At 39.9% G+C, this 22,463-nt stretch overlaps 1 protein-coding gene across 1 annotated transcript in view; it reads right to left on the bottom strand.

Annotated features, from left to right (window-relative positions):
- Positions 1-209: 209 nt before the first annotated feature.
- The window catches only part of UTP6 (UTP6 small subunit processome component), a 32,952-nt gene continuing 10,698 nt past the window's right edge, over positions 210-22,463 (bottom strand). The window contains exons 9-19 of the mRNA XM_003414337.4: positions 20,027-20,108; positions 19,485-19,566; positions 18,462-18,646; positions 17,863-17,942; positions 17,393-17,470; positions 12,112-12,291; positions 9,501-9,581; positions 9,215-9,324; positions 7,764-7,830; positions 4,410-4,482; positions 210-2,632 (exon numbers count right to left, since the gene is read on the bottom strand). Of these exons, the coding sequence (XP_003414385.1) occupies positions 2,475-2,632; positions 4,410-4,482; positions 7,764-7,830; positions 9,215-9,324; positions 9,501-9,581; positions 12,112-12,291; positions 17,393-17,470; positions 17,863-17,942; positions 18,462-18,646; positions 19,485-19,566; positions 20,027-20,108 (1,176 nt within the window). The 3' untranslated portion in view covers positions 210-2,474. The remainder of the gene's footprint in view (positions 2,633-4,409; positions 4,483-7,763; positions 7,831-9,214; positions 9,325-9,500; positions 9,582-12,111; positions 12,292-17,392; positions 17,471-17,862; positions 17,943-18,461; positions 18,647-19,484; positions 19,567-20,026; positions 20,109-22,463) is intronic.

Genomic DNA, 22,463 nt, shown 5'->3' with positions numbered 1-22,463 from the left:
CAGGGCCTTGCCGACACCAGGCAGCCACAGCCCCCTTTACTCTCTTCCCTTTCATGCAAAAAGTCTCTCTCTCCCAAAATAAAAACACCACGTAGAATGTTACACTTTCCAAGACTTAAGCCAGAGGGGGAAAGAGGAAATTTTTCTTAAGACAAATGACAAGCAAACAACTTAGAGCACAAAAGCTCAAAATAAAGATGCCCAAATCAGACTCTGATACTCATGAAAATTTAATATATAATAAAGGTAGCATCACAAAATCAGTAGAGAGAAGAGTAACGGCCATAAATGGTGCACAAAAAATTAGTTAACTGTTGGGGGAGAGGAAATCGGTTGACCTCAACAAGGGAAAGGGCTTTCAAAGTATTTTAAAAACAATACAAACCACCAAAAATACCTCTGAATGTCAAAAAACATCATTAAAAAAAAAAGCTGGGGGTAAATTATTTGCAACAAACCAGGGACAAAAGATTAATACTCTTTATATAAAGAATCATTTCTTGTATATTAGTAAGAAAAAAAGAATAGTTCAAAAAGTGGTCAAAGAACATGAAAAGACAGGAGAAACATAAAAAAAAAATTAACTTCACTAATAGCAACCCATTGCCATCAAGTCGATTCCAACTCATAGCAACCCTACAGGACAGAACAGAGCTGCCCCATAGGGTTTCCAAGGAGTGCCTAGTGGATTCGAACTGCCAACCTTTTGGTTAGCAGCCGTAACTCGTAACCACTACGCCACCAGGGTTTCCTCACTAGTAGCAACAAACTGCAAATTAAAACAACGATATGTCACTTTTTACCTATTCAAATGGTGAAAATAAACATAACAGCCAGTGCAGGTAAAGATGTTGTCACTCTAATGCAATGCTTCCAAGAACCAAGGTGACAACACATACCAAAATTCTTTTAGTTATATCCTTTTATCCAGTAATTCCACTGGCAAATATTAATCTCCTTAAGGAAATAACCAGGAATGTGAATAAAGGTTTACAAGACTCTTTTACTACAGTGTTTTGAGACAGAAAAATTAGAAATGACAAGGTCCAACCACAAGAGATTAGTAAAATAAGTAATGGCTCATTTATACAATGGAGTGTTAGTAATCCATTAAATGTTTTTAAGGCTATTTAATGACACGGAAAAATAACAATATTAAGTTGGACATGAACATAAAATTGCACTGAATGCTTCTCTCAGTGACATCATGAGATGAAGGGAAAGGCAGGGCTTCATTCCCTTGGAACCCCTGCTGAGAATGTGCATTTCTAACAAGTTCCCAGAGGAGGCTAATACTGCTGGTTAGGGACCAATTCTGAGAACCACTGGTAAAGCCAGGCCAAAAAACCAAACCCGCTGCTGCGGAGATGATTCCAGCTCATATTCTGACTCAAAGCAACCGTACAGGACAGAGAACTGCCCCATAGGGTTTCCAAAGAGCAGCTGGATTCAAACTGCTGACCTTTTGGTTAGTAGCCTGGCTCTTAACCACTCCACCACCAGCGCCCCACTGGTACAGCAGTGGTTCTCAAAATTTATTATATAATACTATTTAAAGTATAGATTCTGATTCAGCAAATCTGTGGTTAAAGTACAAATTCTCAGCAGGGGTTCGAAGAAGAACGAACCAGTTCAAAGGCCTGCTTAAAGGATATAAAATTCTAATAATTTCCTCCCCTGTTCCCAGAATGTCTTCTCCTCCCAGCCACCCTTTCACACCACACTTCTGAAGCCCTTCTGTGCTGCTCTCATCTACTTCCTCCCCTGGCCCTTCTCTGTTCCTGGGCCTCCCCAGTGCCAACACTTCTCTGCTCATTGGCCCCAGGGACAGAAGACAATTTATAATGTTATAACCTCCTTAAAGGACAACTTTTCCTCAGTACCCAGCACCTCCTTCTCTACTGCTTCAACCAGCTCTTGGGACACCCAGCTCTGTTCCTTCAACTCCTATACCTCCATCCCAAAAGGCCTTCCTTCTCTCCTGACATGGTGGGAGCTCAAATATTCCTTGCATGAATGAATGAGCATAAATCCAATTCTGATAAGGGAAATCAAATTATTAAATTTAATTCCAGATGATGGCATTACAGGATGTGTTTATTTTCTCCCATATTTCCTATAACAAATGCATACTATATATACTTTTATAACAAAGAGAAAATAAACATGCAGAACTGGGCTTCCTCCTCCATTTTAACTGACCAGGGAGTGGGGTATAATAAATTAAACTCACTTGTATGATTTCCATATATTTTGGAAAACATTTAGAACCTGAAGCAGGTTCAGCCTCAACAAGTAGCTTTCTGCTACTAAACAGTTCATCCTCTTTTTTGGAATTAAAGATTAACACATCAACGCAAAATTAAATTATGTCTCAAAATCCCATCAGCCATCTCTAAGCAAATTACAAACTGACAATCTGCCCAGAGGGCTTACAATACTTTTTCACAAAGTGGGCTGTGTTCTTCCTCTTTTCACAGCTGGCCAGCCTGATACATGGTATGTTTAGCTACAAACGCCTCTGCTGATTCTCCCTGCAACATCTTCATGGCTCGCCAATAGATCTGTCCACAGTTCTCAGGTCTACCAAGAGGGTGATTCAATTCCTCTTTGATGTAATCCATCCAAAGATCTTGAAAAGAGTCAAAAAAATTACTGTCAACATACAATCAGACAACTGGCAGGGCTTTATCAGGTAAATTTAATTATTTAGTATTGATTCAACTCAAGATTTCCAAGAAATTTAACTTCTCGCTGTTATTTCCCTAGAATCCTATATAAGACAGTACCTTTCGCACCCGGATTCTTTACACCAAGGTATATCAAAACAAATTTTAAATAACAGTCGAAAACCTTCACTTTAATCATGGCAGCCTATGTTATTTCTTAAAGTCAAAAAAACTAAATATTTTAGAGGGAGGATTTTACTAAGTCTCTTTCAAGGTGAAACTGACCCAAATGAATTCACTCTAACTTTAAAACTTGCTAATAAAACTTGCTGAGGGCAGCAAAAATGCAGCTTTCATTCATTTCACCAGGAAAAGGTCAGTGAAACCATGTACAAACTAATTTTTTTTTTTATATGAGGCTGATAACTATACATGTCAGTGTTTTTGTGTTCAAATATAAAGCCCCAGATTCTACATGACATACCTATGCCCAGAGGTACATCTTACAAGTCCAACAAACGAATGTAATGTGGTGACAGACCACAATTGGTGCGAATGTGTATCTCACTTTCACCCTTTCCTGGAATCCCCATATCTTTTTGGTTCTGACCTACACTAAAAACTCAGTTGTCCTTATTACCGTATTTTTTCACAAATTACGTGTGAAATGATTATGTAAAACAGTTCTGCCCGTGCATATACCGCACATATACCCTGATATTTCCAGAAATGAATTCTGGCCTCACTCACCCGCCCTCCCGTATTATAGGTAAATCGTGTCATTCTGTTCATTTTCTTTTGTTCTGTTCACTTTCTTTAATCTGCTTGCTTAACCAAAAATCCAAACCCATGGCCAATAGGTCAATTCCAACTCATAGCGACCCTATAGGACAGAGTAGAGCTGCCCCAGAGGGTTTCAAAGGCTGTAAATTTTTACGGAAGCAGACTGCCACATCTTTCTCCTGTGGAGCAGCTGGTGCGTTCAAACCACCAACCTTTTGGTTAGCAGCTGAGTGCTTTAACCACTGCACCACCAGGGTTCCTAATCTTCTGCTTATGAAAATGTTACTTTTAATCATAATTATATAATAAAGGTATAAAGCCATGGTCAGGAAGTCATGGATTGAGTTTGGTAGTCCTACAGTAATCAGAAAATAAACAATCAAAACCGCGTTTCTTTTAATTTAATAACTACAACACATTATTAGCTCAACAGTTGAATGCAAAAACCTTACCAGATCGTCTTAAGTGAAACCATTAGGTTATGTTAGGTCTCCTTATTTCATTGTTTAATTATGTCTTTTTCATGTCAGTTGAAGTTAGTAACATGTGAAAAAAAAACTGTTATACCATGCTTACGAAAATAATGTCCGGAAGGAGAGGGCTGTGTGGCTGGCAAAACTACATATAACGCATGCGTTATTTGCAAAAAAACACCGTAACTTACCCCTTCCAAATGTCACTTTTAGAGACCCAAACCAAGCAAATCTTTCTCTAATCCAGAGTTCTTAATATAAGACCCATAGACCCTCAGGCCTGTGAATCCCTGAAATTATAAGCAAAATTGTGTGCAAGTGTTTTTAAACAAAATGAGGAAGGGGGCAGGAGAAGAATATATAATTTTATTCTCAAAGAGGGTCATGACTCAAAAACACTTAAGAAACACTTTCTAACCATACTGATAGTTCACAGACAGCACATGCAGATAGACCCACATGTCTATAACTGAAGTTTACTTACCAGAATCTGCAGATCCAAACTCCCTTAACGCTCTCTCATAATATTCTCTTAAGTTCACCATCTTGCAGGATTCCTAACAGAAATAATAGACAATCTTATCTCAAAAATATAATTTATAGAAAGGGCCACATAAACTAGAGACTACAACAGCCTGAGACCAGAAGAACTAGATGGTGCCTGGCTACAACCAATAACTGCCCTGACAAGGAACACAACAGGGAACCCCTGAGGGAGCAGGAGAGCAGTGGGATGCAGACCTCAAATTCTTATAAAAAGACCAGACTTAATGGTCTGATTGAGACTAGAAGGGTCCCAGAGGTCATGGTCCCCAGACGTTCTGTTAGCCCAAGACAGGAACCATTCCCAAAGCCAACTCTTCAGACAAGGATTGGACTGGACTATGGGATAGAAAATGATACTGGTGAGGAATGAGCTTCATGGATCAAGTAGAGACATGAGACTACGTGGGCAGCTCCTGTCTAGATAGGAGATGAGAAGGCAGAGGGGGTCAAAAGCTGGCCGAACAAACACAAAAACAGAGAGTGGAAAAAAGGAATGTGCTGTCTCATTAGGGGGAAGAGCAACTAGGAGTATATAGCAAGGTATATATAAATTTTTGTATGAAAGACTGACTTGATTTGTAAACTTTCACTTAAAGCACAATAAAAGTTTTTTTAAAAAAGACGAACAAAAGGAATAAAACTTTAAAAAATAAAATACTTAGGAATAAATTAAACCAAGAAGGCACAAGGCTTGTACACTGAAAACTACAAAACATTACTGAGTTTTCCAATCTGGTCTCAGCACAGTGGCTCCTACGAAGAAGGAGGCAAGAAGAAGGGCCATTCTGCTATCAAGGTGGTGACCAGAGAATACACCATGAACACACACAAGCACATCCACTGAGCTGGCTTCGAGAAGTGTGCTTATAACAAAACGTATTAAGAAAACGCTCTGCATCTCACTTTGGTGAGTGCCATCTGGGGTCTTAAATGCTAGCAGGCAGCCATCTAAGATGCATCAATTGGCCTCAACCCACCTGGAGCAAAGGAGAATAAAGAACAACAAAGACATAAGATAAAGATGAGCCCAAGAGACAGAAAGGGCCACATAGGCCAGAGACTACATCAGCCTGAGACCGGAAGAACTAGATGGTACCTGGCTACCACTGATGACTGCCCTGACAGGGAAAACAACAGAGAATCCCTGATGGAGCAGGAGTACAAGAGATGCAGACCTCAAATTCTGGTGAAAAGACTAGACTTAATGGTCTGACTGAGACTAGAAGGATCCCGGACGTCACGGTCCCCAGACCCTTTGTTAGCCCAAGGCTGGAACCATTCCCAAAGCCAATTCTTCAGACAGGGATTGGACTGGACCATAAGATAGAAAATGATACTGGTAAGGAGTGAGCTTCTTGGCTCAAATAGACACATAAGACTATGTGGGCAACTCCTGTCTGGAGGCAAGATGAGAAGACAGAGTGGGATAGCAGCTGGTAGAACCGACACGGGGAATACAGGGTGGAGAGGAGGAGGGTGCTGTCTCATTACGGAGAAAGCAGCTAGGAATACACAGCAAGGTATGTATAAGTTTTTGTATGAGAAACTGACTTGATTTGTAAACTTTCACTTAAGGCACAATAAAGAAAAATAAATCTAATTTATAATGGCTCAAACTCACTTTAACATTATTATTAAGTAGTTACTATTTGTTAGGCACTTAAGGGTGGGGTAGTTAAGTTAAACGAAGCCTGGCTCTTTTCCAAACACAAACAACTAGTTCTACCAATCACCAAAGTGAAGCAAATGCTAATCAGTGATAAAAGCACTCTGCCATGGTACCATGCAAGGAGCCCTCGTGGTGCAACCGTTAAGGGCTCAGCTGTTAACCAAAAACTCAGCAGTTCAGAGCTGCTGCCCCACCAGAGCTCTCTGAGGGAGAAAAGACCTGGCGATCTGCTCCTGTAAAGATTATAGACTAGGAAACCCTATGGGACAGTTCTGCTCCATCACATATGGTTGTTATAACCAGTTCTCAGTGGGGGAACCCGGGCAGCTTCACAGATAACATATTTGAGAGCCCTGATGGATGAGTAAGATTTAAATAAAGAAAATAAAGGAGAAGGTTCTCCCTATGGCCAAGGATTTCTTCCTTTTGAGTACTGCTCTCTGACACATACTAGTTATGTCTACCTTACAACCTTCTATATCAAGGCACTTCTTATATCAAGGCAAAGTATTAATAAATACTAATAATATGACCTTTGACAAGTTTTCTTTTAACCAACTCTAACCTTACAAGTTTCTCACCTGTACAATACAGATAATAATACCTCTTAGAACAATTGTGAGGATCAAATTTAAAATGCTAATTAAGCACCTTGGAGAGTAGCTGGCACTAACTCCATAATCAATAAATGTTAATTTATTACAGCTACTTCCATTTAAATGCATTCCTTTTTGTTTCATTTTCAAAGCAGATTAACATCTTCAGTTAAAAAATCCTTTCATATAGTCATTCAAATTTCTCTTAACTGGGACTGTATCATTTTGTAGGAAGTTAATCTAACTTTGAGTTTTACACATCCATGAGAAACAGAATCACATTTACTGAGGGCTCATAACCTGCGCAGCACTATGCAAAGTCCAGTCCATGCAGAATCTCATTTGCCACCTGGGTTTCCAACAATATATAAAGAACCATAAAAAACCATAAAAAAATGAACTAGTATCTCTAGTCCTAGAAATTTATCTCAAGAAAAATAATTTGAAAGAAAAAAGAAAGCCATATAAAGAAAACGCTATTTTCAATCAATATCAAAAAACTGGAACCAACCTATACGTAAAGGAAAAGTTAAAAAAAAAAAAAAATTATGGTTTAAGAGTAATACAACCACCAATAAAAAGACAGCAACCATGTAGAACAAAACATGTTTACAAAATAAATATGGTTGGTTGTACTTATGTGATGGGATCACAGATATACTTGGATTTTTGTGTATTACTTTCTAATTGAGACTCCTGATTTAATTTTCCTTACTTATAAATTCTGCTGTCTACCTCACAACCTAGTACAAGAGGCATGCAGAGTGCTATAGAGGCAGGGAAGTGGTACCTCACCCAGCGAGGCAGCGACGGCTGCATCTAAGAGGTAACATCTGAGTTTTCTATTTCCCAGACACGTACTTTCTCTTTTTTGCTTGATTACGATTCTTAAGCCAAGTCTATAAAAAATGGGTTGGACCAAGAGACCAGAAATTTATGCTGTTATAATAACAGCTTTTTAAATAACCAAACGCTAACGGATACCACAAAACCATCCTCCCAGACAAGAAATAAATAGAACACTTACTTGCTCCTTTTCAAACTGGATCATTTTCCTGAAAAAGTCAACTGAAAATGGTCGGCTCTCCTGTAAACTAAAAAGGAAATGGGGGGGAGGCGGGAGAGGCAGGGTTATCTTCCCACAGTAACAAAAAGGCTTGTACTTCATCAATACAAAATACCTCTGCCAGCGCCTCCACAACACGTGGTTTAATAAAGACTTGGCCACGTTCAGTGCAGGAGTTCAACCTGACCACCCATTACTCTCAATGCCTTACATCTGTAAGGACTTACTCTCAACTACCACTGAACATTTTTTCCTACAAAGTCTTCTTCTTGTTTTCTTCTTTGTCACTTTTAGAGGTTTAAGTTCTCTCTACAACATCTCAAGGTCTTTTAGAATAAGACCAGTAATTCCATTTCTAAGAGTACATTCTAAGGAAATATTCAGACATCATCAAAGCAGTATTGCTGTGGCCAAATAAATCACAGCACACCCACGGGATGATGCCTCACAGCTGTTTTTCATACATTGTGCTCATGAAAAGTTTTTACTGCTGGGGGAAAATGCCCAGTCTAGTGCTCATCAGTGAAAGTTGTACACAGCTCAGGAGACAGAGAAGGCCATATAAACCACAGACTCCATCAGCCTGGGACCGGAAGAACAAGATGGTACCCTGCTAGCACCGATGACTGCCCTGGCAGGGAACACAACAGAGAATCCCTGATGGAGCAGGAGAACAGTGGGATGCAGGCCTCAATTTCTGGTAAAAAGACCAGACTTAATGGTCTGAGACTAGAGGGTCCCCAGAGGTCATGGTCCCCGGACCCTCTGTTAGCCCAAGACTGTAGCCATTTCTGGAGCCAACTCTTCAGACAGGGATTGAACTGGACTATACGACAAAAAATGATGCTGGTAAGGAGTGAGCTTCTTGACTCAAGTAGACACATGAGACTATGTGGGCAACTCCTGTCTGCAGGCAAGATGAGAAGGCAGAGGGGGACAGAAGCTGGCTGAATGGACACGGGGCGTGCAGGGTAGAGGAGGAGTGTGCTGTCACCTTAGGAGGACAGCAACTAGGAGTACATAGCAAGGTATGTTTAGTTTTTGTATGAGAGACTGACTTGATTTGTAAACTTTCACTTAAAGCACAATTTTTAAAAAGTTGTATACAAAACTGGGATTATAGTAAGTATAATCTTAACTATGTAAAAAATAAATTTTAAAATGATACATCAACAGTGGTTTTTTTCTTGATGATGGGATTAAAATGAATTATTAGTTATCTTTATTTATTTTGTATTTTCCACAATAGGCATGAACTGTTACTGTTCAAAAGAGGGAAAAGAAATGTTACTTTTTTTTAAAAAGCTTCCGGATTACTTCCTCAGATATTATTTGTGGTACATAAAATCTGGGTATGAGGAGCCGAGCACGGGAAGGAGAGACCACTAGCAGGTATGAAAGATCACGAGTACCTTTTAAACACTGCTCTTGCCTTTTTGTAGCCACCACTTCGATAAGCCCAATCCAGGTACTTATCCTTTAGGGTTGCTGAGTCAGCACCTGTGACAGCTAGGGTAGCTTTCTACAATTTAGAAGAAAAAAGAAATAAGCTGTCTAAGGAAACTTACAGATATGAAAACAAATTTTCCCAGAACCACCCAGGGCACCCAATTAATGGCGCTGAAAAAACCCCAAACCTCCCAATCAGTGTCCATATTCATTCCCCAAACACAGCAAGACTTCGCATGGGGCCTATACCTTAAAGACTGCTTCAGTGTCTTCTTGGCCTTTAGCACCTTCACTCCACTCTGCCCAGGAAATCCACAATGGTAGACAAACCTGCTCACAATAAACAATTTAGAAAATAACACTGTGCTCTGAAAACTAACCACTATAGGATAAACCACAGGATACTTCCTAGATAATATACAAAGTATGGATTCATTCCATTTCAAATTCTCATGGACTCCAGGCTTTCTGGAGCCATGGAAGGTGGATGAACCCCAGAAACGATTGCCCTGAGATAACTTTAAACCTTAAACTGAAAATATCTCCTGAAGTCTTCTGAAAACAGAACAATAGTGTAGCTTAACTAGCAAAAAATGTCTGCCTTGACAAAATAATTCTATTATGAAAACATTCTGCATCCCACTTTGAAATGTGGCGTCTGGGGTCTTAAATGCTAACCAGCGGCCATCTAAGATGCATCAATTGGTCTCAACCCACCTGGATCAAAGGAGAATGAAGAACACCAAGGTCACATGATAACTATGAGCCCAAGAGACAGAAAGGACCACAGGAACCAGAGACCTACATCATCCTGAGAACAGAAGAACTAGATGGTGCCCGGCCACAACCGATGACTGCCCTGACAGGGAGCACAACAGAGAACCCCTGAGGGAGCGGGAGATCAGTGGGATGCAGACCCCAAATTCTCACAAAAAGACCATACTTAATGGTCTGACTGAGACTAGAGGAATCTCAGCAGTCATGGTCCCCAAACCTTCTGTTGGCCCAGGACAGGAACCATTCCCGAAGACAACTCATCAGACATGGAAGGGACTGGACAGTGGGTAGGAGAGAGATGCTGATGAAGAGTGAGCTATTTTTATCAGGTGGACACTTGAGACTGTGTTGGCATCTCCTGTCTGGAGGGGGGATGGGAGGATGGAGAGAGTTGGAAGCTGGCAAAATTGTCACGAAAGGAGAGACTGGAAGGGCTGACTCATTAGGGGGAGAGCAAGTGGGAGTATGGAGTCAGGTGTATGTAAACATATATGTGACAGTCTGACTTGATTTGTAAACGTTCACTTGAAGCTCAATAAAAGTTAAAAAAAAAAAAAGTCTGCCTTGAGCGTTATGCTCTTTTAAAAACTATCTATATGGGTCAAATTGACAACAGCAACTTGAAAGATTAGATAATAACCTTAGGGAGCAGCCAGTGTATGCGAATGTGGGAAGAACAACTCAGAAAACGAGGGTGAGAATGTTTGCACAACTCAAAGAACATAATCAATGTCACTAAATTGTACGTGTAGAAACGGTTAAATTGGTATATGTTTTACTAAGTTCTCAACAACAAAACAAATAAAATTAAAAATATATATATATACGGATTCAATCTGAGTTTGCCTTCTGGGCAACCCAGGACTGGAATGGCATGCCAGAACACTGACAGCCTTCCTACCAAGTCACCCAGAGCAATACTCTCTTGTTAGTTCTAGTTCCCTTCTGTTGGGGAATACTGCCTATAGTTATTAATATCAATTATCTTTTATTTAATTAAAAAATTAATAGCCCACAGCTAGTCAAACCCACAGGCAGGTCTCCGCTGTCTAAAACCCACAAGTACTAATGTAGGCTGAAGTGTCTATCTGATCTTCACTCATGTCCCAGAGACACACACAAATGAACAGTAAAATAGTTGTTTCCCACTTCACCTACTAATACAAAAATATTGCAAAGCTGTAACTTAAAGATTTAGAAATATATGTGTGTTTAAAAGCTGGAGGCTTTGGAGGCATGTGAGAATAAATTCTATTAATATTTCTCACTTGTAAAATATCTAAATAGAATATGAAATTTTATCTAATACAGTCAATTTTCAAATAAAGAATGAGAATAAGCTTTAAATGGAAGTTAATTCTTCTGTGTGTAACTGACCTTACCATTTGATAAAAATTCCACTCCAGGGTCAGCTCTTGTCAGATAAGTACACTCTAAATTAGCTTTGGCTGAAGTCTTAAAAGGATTCCTAAACAGAATGAAATATATGGACCGCACAAACCACAGCCTCCACTAGCCTGAGAAGAGAAGAACTACATGGTGCCCGGCAACTACTACCACCCGCTCTGGCCAGGATCACAGTAGAAAGTCCTGGACAGAGTGGGAGAAAAATGTAGAACTAAATTAGAATTCATAAAAAAGACCAGACTTACTGGTCTGATAGAAACTAGTGGAACCCCCGAGACTAGGGCTCTTAGACACCCTGCAAACGTGGGACTGAATCCACTCTGAGATCACCTTTCAGCCAAACAATAGACAGGCCGATAAAGTGAACAATAATACCTGTGCACAACATGCTCCTCAGAACAATCACCCACACAAGACCAAAAGGGCAGTACTAGCCCAAAAGCAAAGTTCAGAAGGCAGGAAGGGGCAAGAAATATGGGCAAACGCAAACAGGGAACTCAGAGGAAAAGTAGATAGAGAGCTCTCACGCTGAGCGGACTACAATTAATGTCATGAAACAAAATGCATATAAACTGTTGAACGGAAAACTAATGTGCCCTGTAAACTTTCACCCAAACCACAATAAAATGTTCAAATAAATAAATGGGATGAAATACAAAAGACACAACTCCCAGACCTGGGGCTTCAGGTGTGCAAAGGCTTCTTCCAACAGCACGGCTATGTCGCTGCTCTTTGATTCAATCAGCACCTGTAGCTTCATCTGCCACATTGTCACAGAGTCTCTGAACAATTCAACCCCGGCGCCAGCCACCTCCAGGGCTTCCTTAAATAAGTCACGGTGCAGCAGCAACTCAATCTAGGCAAGACAAAAGGTTATTCGGAAAATTAATTACTGAAGCTTCAGTTATCTATGTAATGAATTATCTAAGGCAATAATTTCAATAGTCTTTGCACTAAACTTTTTACCATGACTGCTAAGCAGGCACAAGGTGAACAATTGGGAATTCCTCATCCTTTCCTTGCATCCATCCCCAAGAGATATCAGAAAAACAGGGAAGAGATGAAAAACAGAATAATTTAGACTCTAAGTTTTTAATAAAACACTTGGTTATACTAGAACCCACACCAAAATAAACAGAGTATAAAAATGAGTAAAGATAAAACCAATGTTTGTGGGGTGATAAGGAACCAGGAAGGGGGCCCTGTGGCACGATGGTTAAGCACCTGCCTACTAAAAAGGACAGCAGTTCAAACCCACCAGCCACTCTGCAGTAGAAAGATGTGGCAGTCTGCTTCTGTGACGATGACAGCCTTAGAAACCCTATGGGAGCTGTTCTACTCTGTCCTGTACGGTTGCTGTAAGTCACAGTCAACTGGATAGTAACAGGTTTGGGGAAGAAACAGTCATTTAAATGGAGTTGAACATACTATAAATTGACACAGTTTTTCTAAAATGTAACTTGACACTGTGTAACAAGTGTCATAAGGAGTCTGGGTGGTGCAAACAGTTAAGTGCTCATTCTACTAACCAAAAGGTTGCTGATGCGAATCCACCCAAAGGTGCCTCAGAAGAAAGGCCCAGCAAAACCCCACAGCCATTAAAAACTCTATGGAGCACAGAATCAACTCAATGGCAACTGGTTTTGTTTTTTTAAAACAAAAGCCATAGAAGTGTCCATACCTGGCAACAACAGCAGTAACAACCAAAAAACAGATGAGTGGTTACACAGGTAGATAAGTATGCATATACGTGTACAGCAAAGTACATGCGCATGTATGCCTGCATATATAGTAGCATCTGTAGACATAGTATACGCACATTTGTGTGTGCTACACATATATTCAGATATATAATAAATAGGAAGCACAGTCACAGATACCTCCTTGACATAATCGAACACCTTACAGGATTGGTTTACTGGGTTTGAAGACTTAGGACCATGGTTTTGTGGAACAACTCAGCCAACTGGCACAGCACAGTCTATGAAGTTTATGTTCTACATCCTAGTTTGGTAAGTAGCATCCAGGGTCTTAAAAGCTTTTCGAGCAGCCATCCAAGATACAACTATTGGTCTCTACTTGTCTGGAACCAAAGAGGAAAAAAGGAAACCAAAGACTCAAAAAAAGAAACTAGTCTACTGGACTAACTACCTACACGGACCACAGCCTCATCTGTTTAGACACTAGAAGAACTAGGTGGTGCCCAGCTACCACTACTGACCATCCTGACCAGGGACACAACAGACGGTCCCAGATAGAATGGGAGAAAATTGTAGAACAAAATTCTAATTCTTAAAAAAAGAAAGGCCAAACTTACTGGACCAGAGAGACTGGAGGAGCCTCCAAGACTACTGCCCTGATGTACCCTTTAAACTCTGAACTGAAACCACTCCTGGAGGTCACCCTTCAGCTAAATAACACACTGGCTCTTAAAATAAACAGCATCACCAGTAAGTACTGTGCTCCTTTAAAGAAAAAAAATTATCTATATGATCGATATGAGGCCACAAAATGGCCAACATTTACCCTATAGCAAAGATGAGAAGTGCAGGATGGGGGGTGGGAAAGGGAAGCTAGATTAACAGAAGCAGAACACCCGAAATGGAAATGAGAATGTTAACACAATGTGGAAAAGGTAACCAATGTCACTGAACAATATGTATAGAAATTGTTAAATGGGAATCTAATTTACTGTGCAATCTTTCACCAAAAACTCAGTATTTTTTCAAAAATATGTATCTTAAACTTGGTGATTTTACTTTAATAAATATGCCCCCAAGAAATAAATGAACAGATGAAGGAAACCAAAGACTCAAAGAAGAAACTAGTCCACAGGACTAAGAGCCCACATAAGCCACACCCTCTTATAACCTGAGACCAAAAGAACTAGATGGTGTCCGCCTACCACCACCAATCACTCTGACCAGGGACACAACAGAAGGTCCCAAATAGAACAGGAGGAAAATGTAAAACAAAACTCAAATTCCTAAAAAAAAATCAGACCTACTGGACCAATAGAGACTGGAGGAACCCCCAAGGCTATCGCCCTAAAATAACCTTCAAACTTGGAATTGAAGCCATTTTTGGAGGTCACCTTTCAGCCAAAGGCTGGTTTATAAAATAAACAATATCATCCATAAGGAATGTGTTCCTTAAAAAATCAACTATATGAGACCAAACAGTCAACATTTACCTAAAATGAGAAGGCAAGGAGGCAGAGGGAAGCTAGACCAATGGAAACAGAACTGAATGGAAATAATGAGAATGCTGACACATTGTGAAAACTGTAACCAATGTCACAGAACGTTGTGTATAAAAATTGTTAAATGGGTACCTAATTTGCTAGGTAAACTTTCACCCACAACACAATAAAATAAAATAAAGAAGAAATAATTGAATGGAAGGAAATCTCATCTGTTCAAAAACACTTGTATCAAAAAAAAAAAAAACCTAAAATCAATCCAATTTTACAAAATTGTGGAAAAGCAGGTCAATGACAGTCTATAATCAATTCACTCAACAAGCATTTTTACTGCACACTATATATGCTAGATGCTAGATTCAATAATGAGCAAACGGGGTACATTCCCTGATACCCACAGAGCCTCCAATCTGGCAGTAGTGACAGAGTTTGATAAGTGACATGACAGCAAAAGAATCAGATGCTACAGAAGTACAAAGCAGGAGCACCGAGAGCTCTCTGGAAGTGCTGAGAAAGGACTCCCAGAAAGGAAGCAACATTTAAGCGAAGACTTGAGGAGCAGGCATTAGCTAGGTAAAAGCAAAGACTCCAGGAAAAGAGAAGGCTCTCCCAACTAACATGTGCAAGAGGATGAAAATGAGAGGCAATAAGGGTACAAAAAGAAATCCAGAATGGCCGGAGGGTAGGATGTAAGCTAGAGAATGGAACAAGATGAGGCTGGGGATACAGGCAGGGGCCAGGTCAAAGAGTTTTGGGCTTCATCCAAAGGGCAATGGGAAACCACAGAATAATCCGGAAAAAGAATCGCTAAGTTTTAAGTTCAGAGGCAGTAAACGGAAGGACTTTCATCAAAAGCAAGGTCACCAGACTCGAAAGGTAGCAACAGAAACAGAAACCTGAACACCAATGTTCACTGCAGCGCTATTCACAATAGCCAAAAGGTGGAAACAACCTAAATGTCCATCCAGAGATGAATGGATACACACAAGATATGGTATATTCATCCATACAATGGAATATTCCTCAGTCACAAGGAGAAATGAAGTCCTGAGACGTGTTACAACATGAACGAACCCTGAAAACGTTATGCTGAGTGAAGTCAATCACAATAATCTCACTCACATGAAATAGCTAGAATACGCAAATGTATAGAGACCAAAGTTTATTGATGGTTACCAGGGGTGGGTGGAAGGGAGAGGGAAAGGGGAAGTCACTGTTTAGGAGGCAACAGTTTTCTGTTTATGGTGATGGTAAATCTGGCAATGGATACTGGTAATGGTTGCACAATGTGATTAATTAATCGATGTCACCAAAATGTACACATGAAAAATGTCAAACTGGCAAATGTTACATTTATATATATTTTTACAACAATAAAAAAATAAATAAAAGCTAGGTGACCAAATGAACGATGGGGTGGTTGAGTTCGGAAGGGCAGCCTCTGAGATTTGACGAGAGCAGGATGTTTGAAACTGCTTGAGTGGTGAATGACAAAAGAATGATAATAATGGATACGGCAGGATTGCCAGGCACCTCTTAAAACCAAGTTGAATTGATAGGGTGCAACTGTCTCGCCAGCATTCAATAGCTCAAGCAGTGTCAGTTGAATTCATCCAGGCCTGGGATTTTCCCAGACAGATGCCATAATACAAGGGTGACTGGGTCTTGGTATAAATAATACAATAGGTTACTATATGGCATATATGTTATGGAAATACATGTGTAAGAATGAGAAAAATGTTAATGTAAAAATAAAATACAAGAGCAAGACATTAATTGCAATTATGTAAAAATTACATAATGATATAGATCAAAAAAGGTAAGAATTACACAAATAGAAGGCACCAACAAATACAAAAATTTTTGCCCTGTTTTTCCCCCATGAAGGTATTTAAATACATTAACACATTCATCAGCTCATGTAATCCTCTCAAGACTTTGTGAGATGGCAAAGACAAGGGTCATTATCACTATCTTAAAACCAAGTAAAATAAACACATAAAGGTCAAGTAGTTTCCCCAAGTCACCTAAATATTAAGTAGCAAAACCTGATCTGGAACTGTGTATTCCCACAGCACATCATTCTGGTCTCTGAAACAGGCCTTACCCATAACACAGGGTAATCAAGGCTTAGTACACCTCTCACTACAATGTCAACTTCTGAAATATAGCAATACATCTAATTTGTCTTTATCGTACCAGTGGTTAATCTGGGCTAGCCACCTTAATCTGGGCCATCCTTCAGGAAAAGGATGTTCAGTAAAAGACAGATAGGTAGACAAACTGAATAAGCCCAACCTGTGAATCTTTCTTCTGATTTTTTCCTATTATATTACATTGTTCCCTTTACTGGTATGGATTTCATTTTTGGCAAACACCAAATACTGACAGCCAAATGTAAATACTTTCTACATTAACCCTATCAAGCTGCCAAATGGGCTTACTTATATAACTATATGAAGCAGCCCGGGTGGCACACTGGTCAAGTGCTCAGCTGCTAGCTGAAAGGTCGGCAGTTCGAACCCTTCAGCCGCTCCACGGCAGAAAGATGTGGCAGTCTGCTCCCATAAAGACTGCAGCCTTAGAAACCCTATGGGGCAGTTCTACTCTGTCCTATGGGGTCACTATGAGTTAGAAAATCAACTCAATGGCAATGGGTCTATAACTATATATATTGAAAACGCATGACACCAGCACTGAAGAACCAGAATAAAGTGTATTTAACTGGTAGTGAATGTGTTCTCTATGTCCTTACCCACTGCTTGTATTGGAATTCTGGCAGAAGCTTGAGCTCATGTGCCTTTCTGAACGCCATTATGGTTCTTTCCAGCCTCTGAAATGAGAAAAATCCCTCAGTCCATTACAAAGATTCCCGCTAGGGTCTTCTGACAATGACAAAAGCAGTTTTACATATTTCTGAGAATTCAGAGAAGGTGCTACCGAGCTGCTCCTCCATGAACGTTTGGCTCATGATCAGACTGAGCTGGGCAGGCACACAAGCACAGCCTGGTGAAGAAGAGAGCACCTCCTAACTAGCTGCTGGTGTAAGGGCACGCCAGACTCAGAACTTCAGCATGACAGGTCACCCACACGGGGAAAGACACTGGTTAAGCATGAAGCTCTAGGCGGATATCCCAGACTGGAAAAGAGCTGTACTTCTGTTCTTTTTTCAGAGCACGGTCATTTTCTAGTCAGCCACTGTAACCACGGAACCTAAGCCCTTACCTTCTCTCTGAGGAATTCACTGTTTGTCTTCTTACTAAATCTCTCCATACAAAAGTTGATGTAACACTTCCACATGGCCGCTAGAGAAGTCAGACAGATTGTTGATCAGATCACCAATTCTCTAAATTCAACATGTATCTTTTCTCCAAAGGGAAAATGCCGCCAAAGCAGAGTTTAAATTAGCCCGATGAAAAGTTATTACAATTACAGCCTATCTAACATCTCAAATATTAGGGAGAGACAACTGAGTAGTGCCATAAATATGAAAAATAAGGGCTTTCTGCATATTATAAGTCTTATCCACTTGGCCTTTAAATTCCAATATTACAGAATAAAAATTAAATCTACATCAAAAAATAATTACGGAATGATAGTTAAGAAACTTTAAGTATCATTTCCCCAAATAACTGAATATCAGTCATTCTAGTTCCATCTTTCACCATCAGAGAAAGAACGAACAATGTGGAGAGTAAGGCACACTGTAAACTGCACTATAGAGAGCTTCCTGACATTGATGGTGATAATGGGAATGAGAGCTTCAGTTTAACACCCGTGAGTGCAATCCCTTCTATACCACACCATGGTTTGGTCAAGCTCACCTGTGGGCAGAGTCTTCACTGCCTCTTCATATACAGCACAGCACCTCTCCTCCTTCCGGCCCACCTCTGCTGCTTTGGCTTGTTTCGTTACAGGCCGCTCTTCTCCTGGCTGGGACTTGATCTCTAATTCTCGCCGTGCCACATAGTCCCAAGTGAGAGGGTCGTCTGTGTGTAGGGCCTGAAGGCTAAAACATACACTTACTGGCATCTGCCCTACGACAAGAGACTCACTCAGAACACCACAGACACCTTCTTCTATGCTCTAAAAATGTACATAGAACACCTCTTTAACAATTTCAGTACCACCACAGCCATTTCCCAACAGGTCCTCCAGATGAATTTTGTCCATGGGTTACGGCTGTCACACATTTACGGAGTTTCAGAATGTTTCAGATATCACTCACAAATGTTAACTTTCAAGTGAACCAACTGCTCAAAATGAAATCCGCAGTTATATGTGATAGGATGAGCCTCCATGAGCCCTGACGCCTTAGTATTATATCCAGGCTCTTGGTTTTCTACAATAACAGATGTAGAGAAAAAGCATAAGGATCAACTTAATTGTATACAAAACCCTGAAAGATATCCAAAGACCAAACCGATCCAAGTTCTATTTTATCTCTTGTCAAAGTGAAAGTGCTACCCAGGTGTGGAAGTTCCCAAAAGGAAGGCTGCAAATAATTCCCTAACTATATAAAATTACCTGCAGCATGCAACTATAAATGTCCATGAGTAGAACTCATTTTATTGACAAAAGACATGCCAAGAAAGGAGGATGTGGTTTTTTACATGAGTCTTAGAATATATTTGTTACTGAACAAAAACAATTTTCCAAGCGAAACCAATGAGTGAGTCAGACCAACTTCTCCAGGAACATATTTTCTTATGTAATATTTAACTTTTCTTCCAAAGATTTAGTGTGGTATCTGCTTTCCCCCCTCCTAAATATCCAACCCCAAACCCTTAAAGAAATCAATCAGAAGATCAGAAATAGACAGAGTCACCTTTCACAATTTTACTTACTCATCATAAATTTCCTTTTGCAAATGCTTGGCAAAGTCAAATAGCTGTGCAATTGAAAGCAATGACATGTGGAATTCTGCACCTAAAATTTAAAAAGCACAGGAGGTTCATTGCCGGTAAGACTCTAAAGAACCACTTATCATTTTCTCGACGTTAGATTTTTGGGTCCTTTGAATTGGGGAAAAAAAAAAAATCAGCCACAGCCCCATCACACAAACAAAGCCATTATTAGCATACTGTTTCCAACTTTCTTTATTCTACGCTTCTTAAGGGCATGAGGGAATGGACTGAATCATCTATTTCTTTTCAACTTCCCACATGAATTTAAGTGCTCAATAAAAACTAAAATGTCCAAACATATCCTAATGGGAAATATGCCCTCTGTAAAAGGAGAGGGATGTTATTTCGGCATTCAGAGCTTTATACACATTCTAATAAACATTTTTTAAATTAATGTCTTCCTCATTATAAATAGAATGATCACCCTTTCCCACCATGACATTCTGCTTTCAAAAGATAGAAAAAAAAAAGAAGCTACCTACCTTTAATTATGCTTACAGAGTTTTTGTAGATGATCCGTGCCAATTCACCAGCAAGGATTTCTTCAGCATAATCAAGATTCTCCTAAAGGAAGGTATATTGAAGGTAACTTCATGGGCAATGCCATTAAGTAGAAAGAACCCTACCATGAAGACTAACAGTCCTAAACCAGCTGTGCCATGCGACTTCTGGCAAATAACGCCTCATCTTCGGGCCAGTTTCTTCACTTATAAAATGTGCTGCTTGAAAAAGATCACTGTTCTTGAAACTGTTCTCGCAGGTTTCTGGACTGGCCACAAGATCACAAGGCTTTAAAGCCTCACTCTCCCATTTAGATCATAACAGGGCAGGTCTTAAGTTCCTTGTTTAGCCCTGTGTGAAAGATTTTATTTGGAAAAAATGTTCCAAGCAGAAACTCACTATAACATGTGAAGGTATCAAAGTTTCTTTTTCAGTGCCAACATTTTAAAACTTTTTTTTTTTAATTATTCTCTTACATAAAAAATCACATAAACCAGGCTTAAGGGTCTGACTGAGACTGGAGGGACTGTGGAAGACATGGCCGCCAGGCTCTCTTAGCCCAAAACTGAAACCATTACCAAAGCCAACACTCTGGACAAAGATTAGACTGGACTATAAGACATAAAATGATATGCATGTGAAGAGTGCTCCCTTAGCTCAAGTAGATACATGAGGCTACATGGGTAGCTCCTGTCCAGACGTGAGATGAGAAGGCAAAAAGGGGCACGAACTGGTTGAATGGACATGGGAAATTCAGGATGGAAAGGAAGAGTGTGCTGTCACGTTGCAGGGAGAGCAACTAGGGTCACATAGCAATGTGCGTGTAACGAACAGATATATGCACACCCATGTTTATTGCAGGACTGTTTAAAACAGCAAAAAGATGGAAGCAACCAAGGTGTCCATCAACAGATAAAGGGATAAATAAATTACGGTATATTCACACAATGGAATACTACACATTGATAAAGAACAATGATGAATCTGTGAAACATTTCATAACATGGAGGAATCTGGAAGGCATTATGCTGAGTGAAATTAGTCAGCTGCAAAAGGACAAATAACGTATGAGACCGCTATTATAAGAACTCGAAAAATAGTTTAAACAGAGAAGAAAATATTCTTTGATGGTTACAAGAGCGGGGAGGGAGGGAGGATGAGGGGTTTTCACTAATTAGATGGTAGATAAGAACTATTTTAGGTGAAGGGAAAGACAACACACAATACAGGAGAGGTCAGCACAACCAGACTAAACCAAAAGCAGTTTCCTGAATAAACTGAACGCTTCGAGGGCCAGCGTAGTACACACGGGGGTCTGGGGACCATGGTTTCAGGCAACATCTACGTCAACTGGCATAATAAAATCTATTGAGAAAACATTCTGCATCCCACTTTGGAGAGTGGCATCTAGGGTCTTAAATGCTAGCAATCGGCCATCTAAGATGCACCAATTGGTCTCAACTGACCTGGAGCAAAGGAGAATGAAGAACACCAAAGACACAAGGTAATTATGAGCCCAAGAGACAGAAAGGGCCACATAAACGAGACACTACATCAGCCTGAGACCAGAAGAACTAGATGGTGCCTGGCTACAACTGATGAGTGCCCTGACAAGGAACACAACAGAGAACCCCTGAGGGAGCAGGAGAGCAGTGGGATGCAGACCTCAAATTCTTATAAAAAGACCAGATTTAATGGTCTGACTGAGACTAGACGGAACCCAGAGGTCACAGTTCCCAGACCTTCTGTTAGCCCAAAACAGGAACCATTCCCAAAGCCAACTCTTCAGACAGGGACTGGACCGGGCTATGGGATAGAAAATGATACTGGTAAAGAGTGAGCTTCTTCTTGGATCAAGTAGACACATAAAACAATGTGGGCAGCTCCTGTCTGGAGAAGAGATGAGAGGGTAGAGGGTGTCAGGAGCTGGCCAAATGGACACGAAAATAGAGAGCAGAGGGAAGGAGTGTACTGTCTCATTAGAGAGAGAGCAACTAAGGGTATATAGCAAGGGGTATGTAAAGTTTTTGTATGAGAGACTGACTTGGTTTTTAAACGTTCACTTAAAGCACAATAAAAATTTTGAAAAAAAATTTATAGTTAAGTCCGATTAAAAAAAAGTATGTATAAATTTATGTATGAGAAACTGCATAACTTGAACTGTAAACTTTCACTTAAAGCACAGTAAAAGAAAAAAAATCACATAAAAACGAAAAGAAAGAAGCCTAAGGAACCACACACTTCACAACTTTCTTCAGCTTCTTTCAATCCATTAACATACAATTTAATGAAATCATACAATATTAAAAGTAACTTTTGACCATTCCATCATTATTCATTTCTATGATCACTTGCCTACTTTTGTAACTAAACACATTTAAATAAATCAACTCTAGACTCATCTTAAAGTTTCAAAAT

This window comes from Loxodonta africana, chromosome 18 (genome assembly GCF_030014295.1).
Source record: "Loxodonta africana isolate mLoxAfr1 chromosome 18, mLoxAfr1.hap2, whole genome shotgun sequence".
NCBI lineage: Eukaryota > Metazoa > Chordata > Mammalia > Proboscidea > Elephantidae > Loxodonta > Loxodonta africana.
Note: the sequence above shows the minus strand (reverse complement) of the source record. Positions and strands in the feature narration are given on the sequence as shown.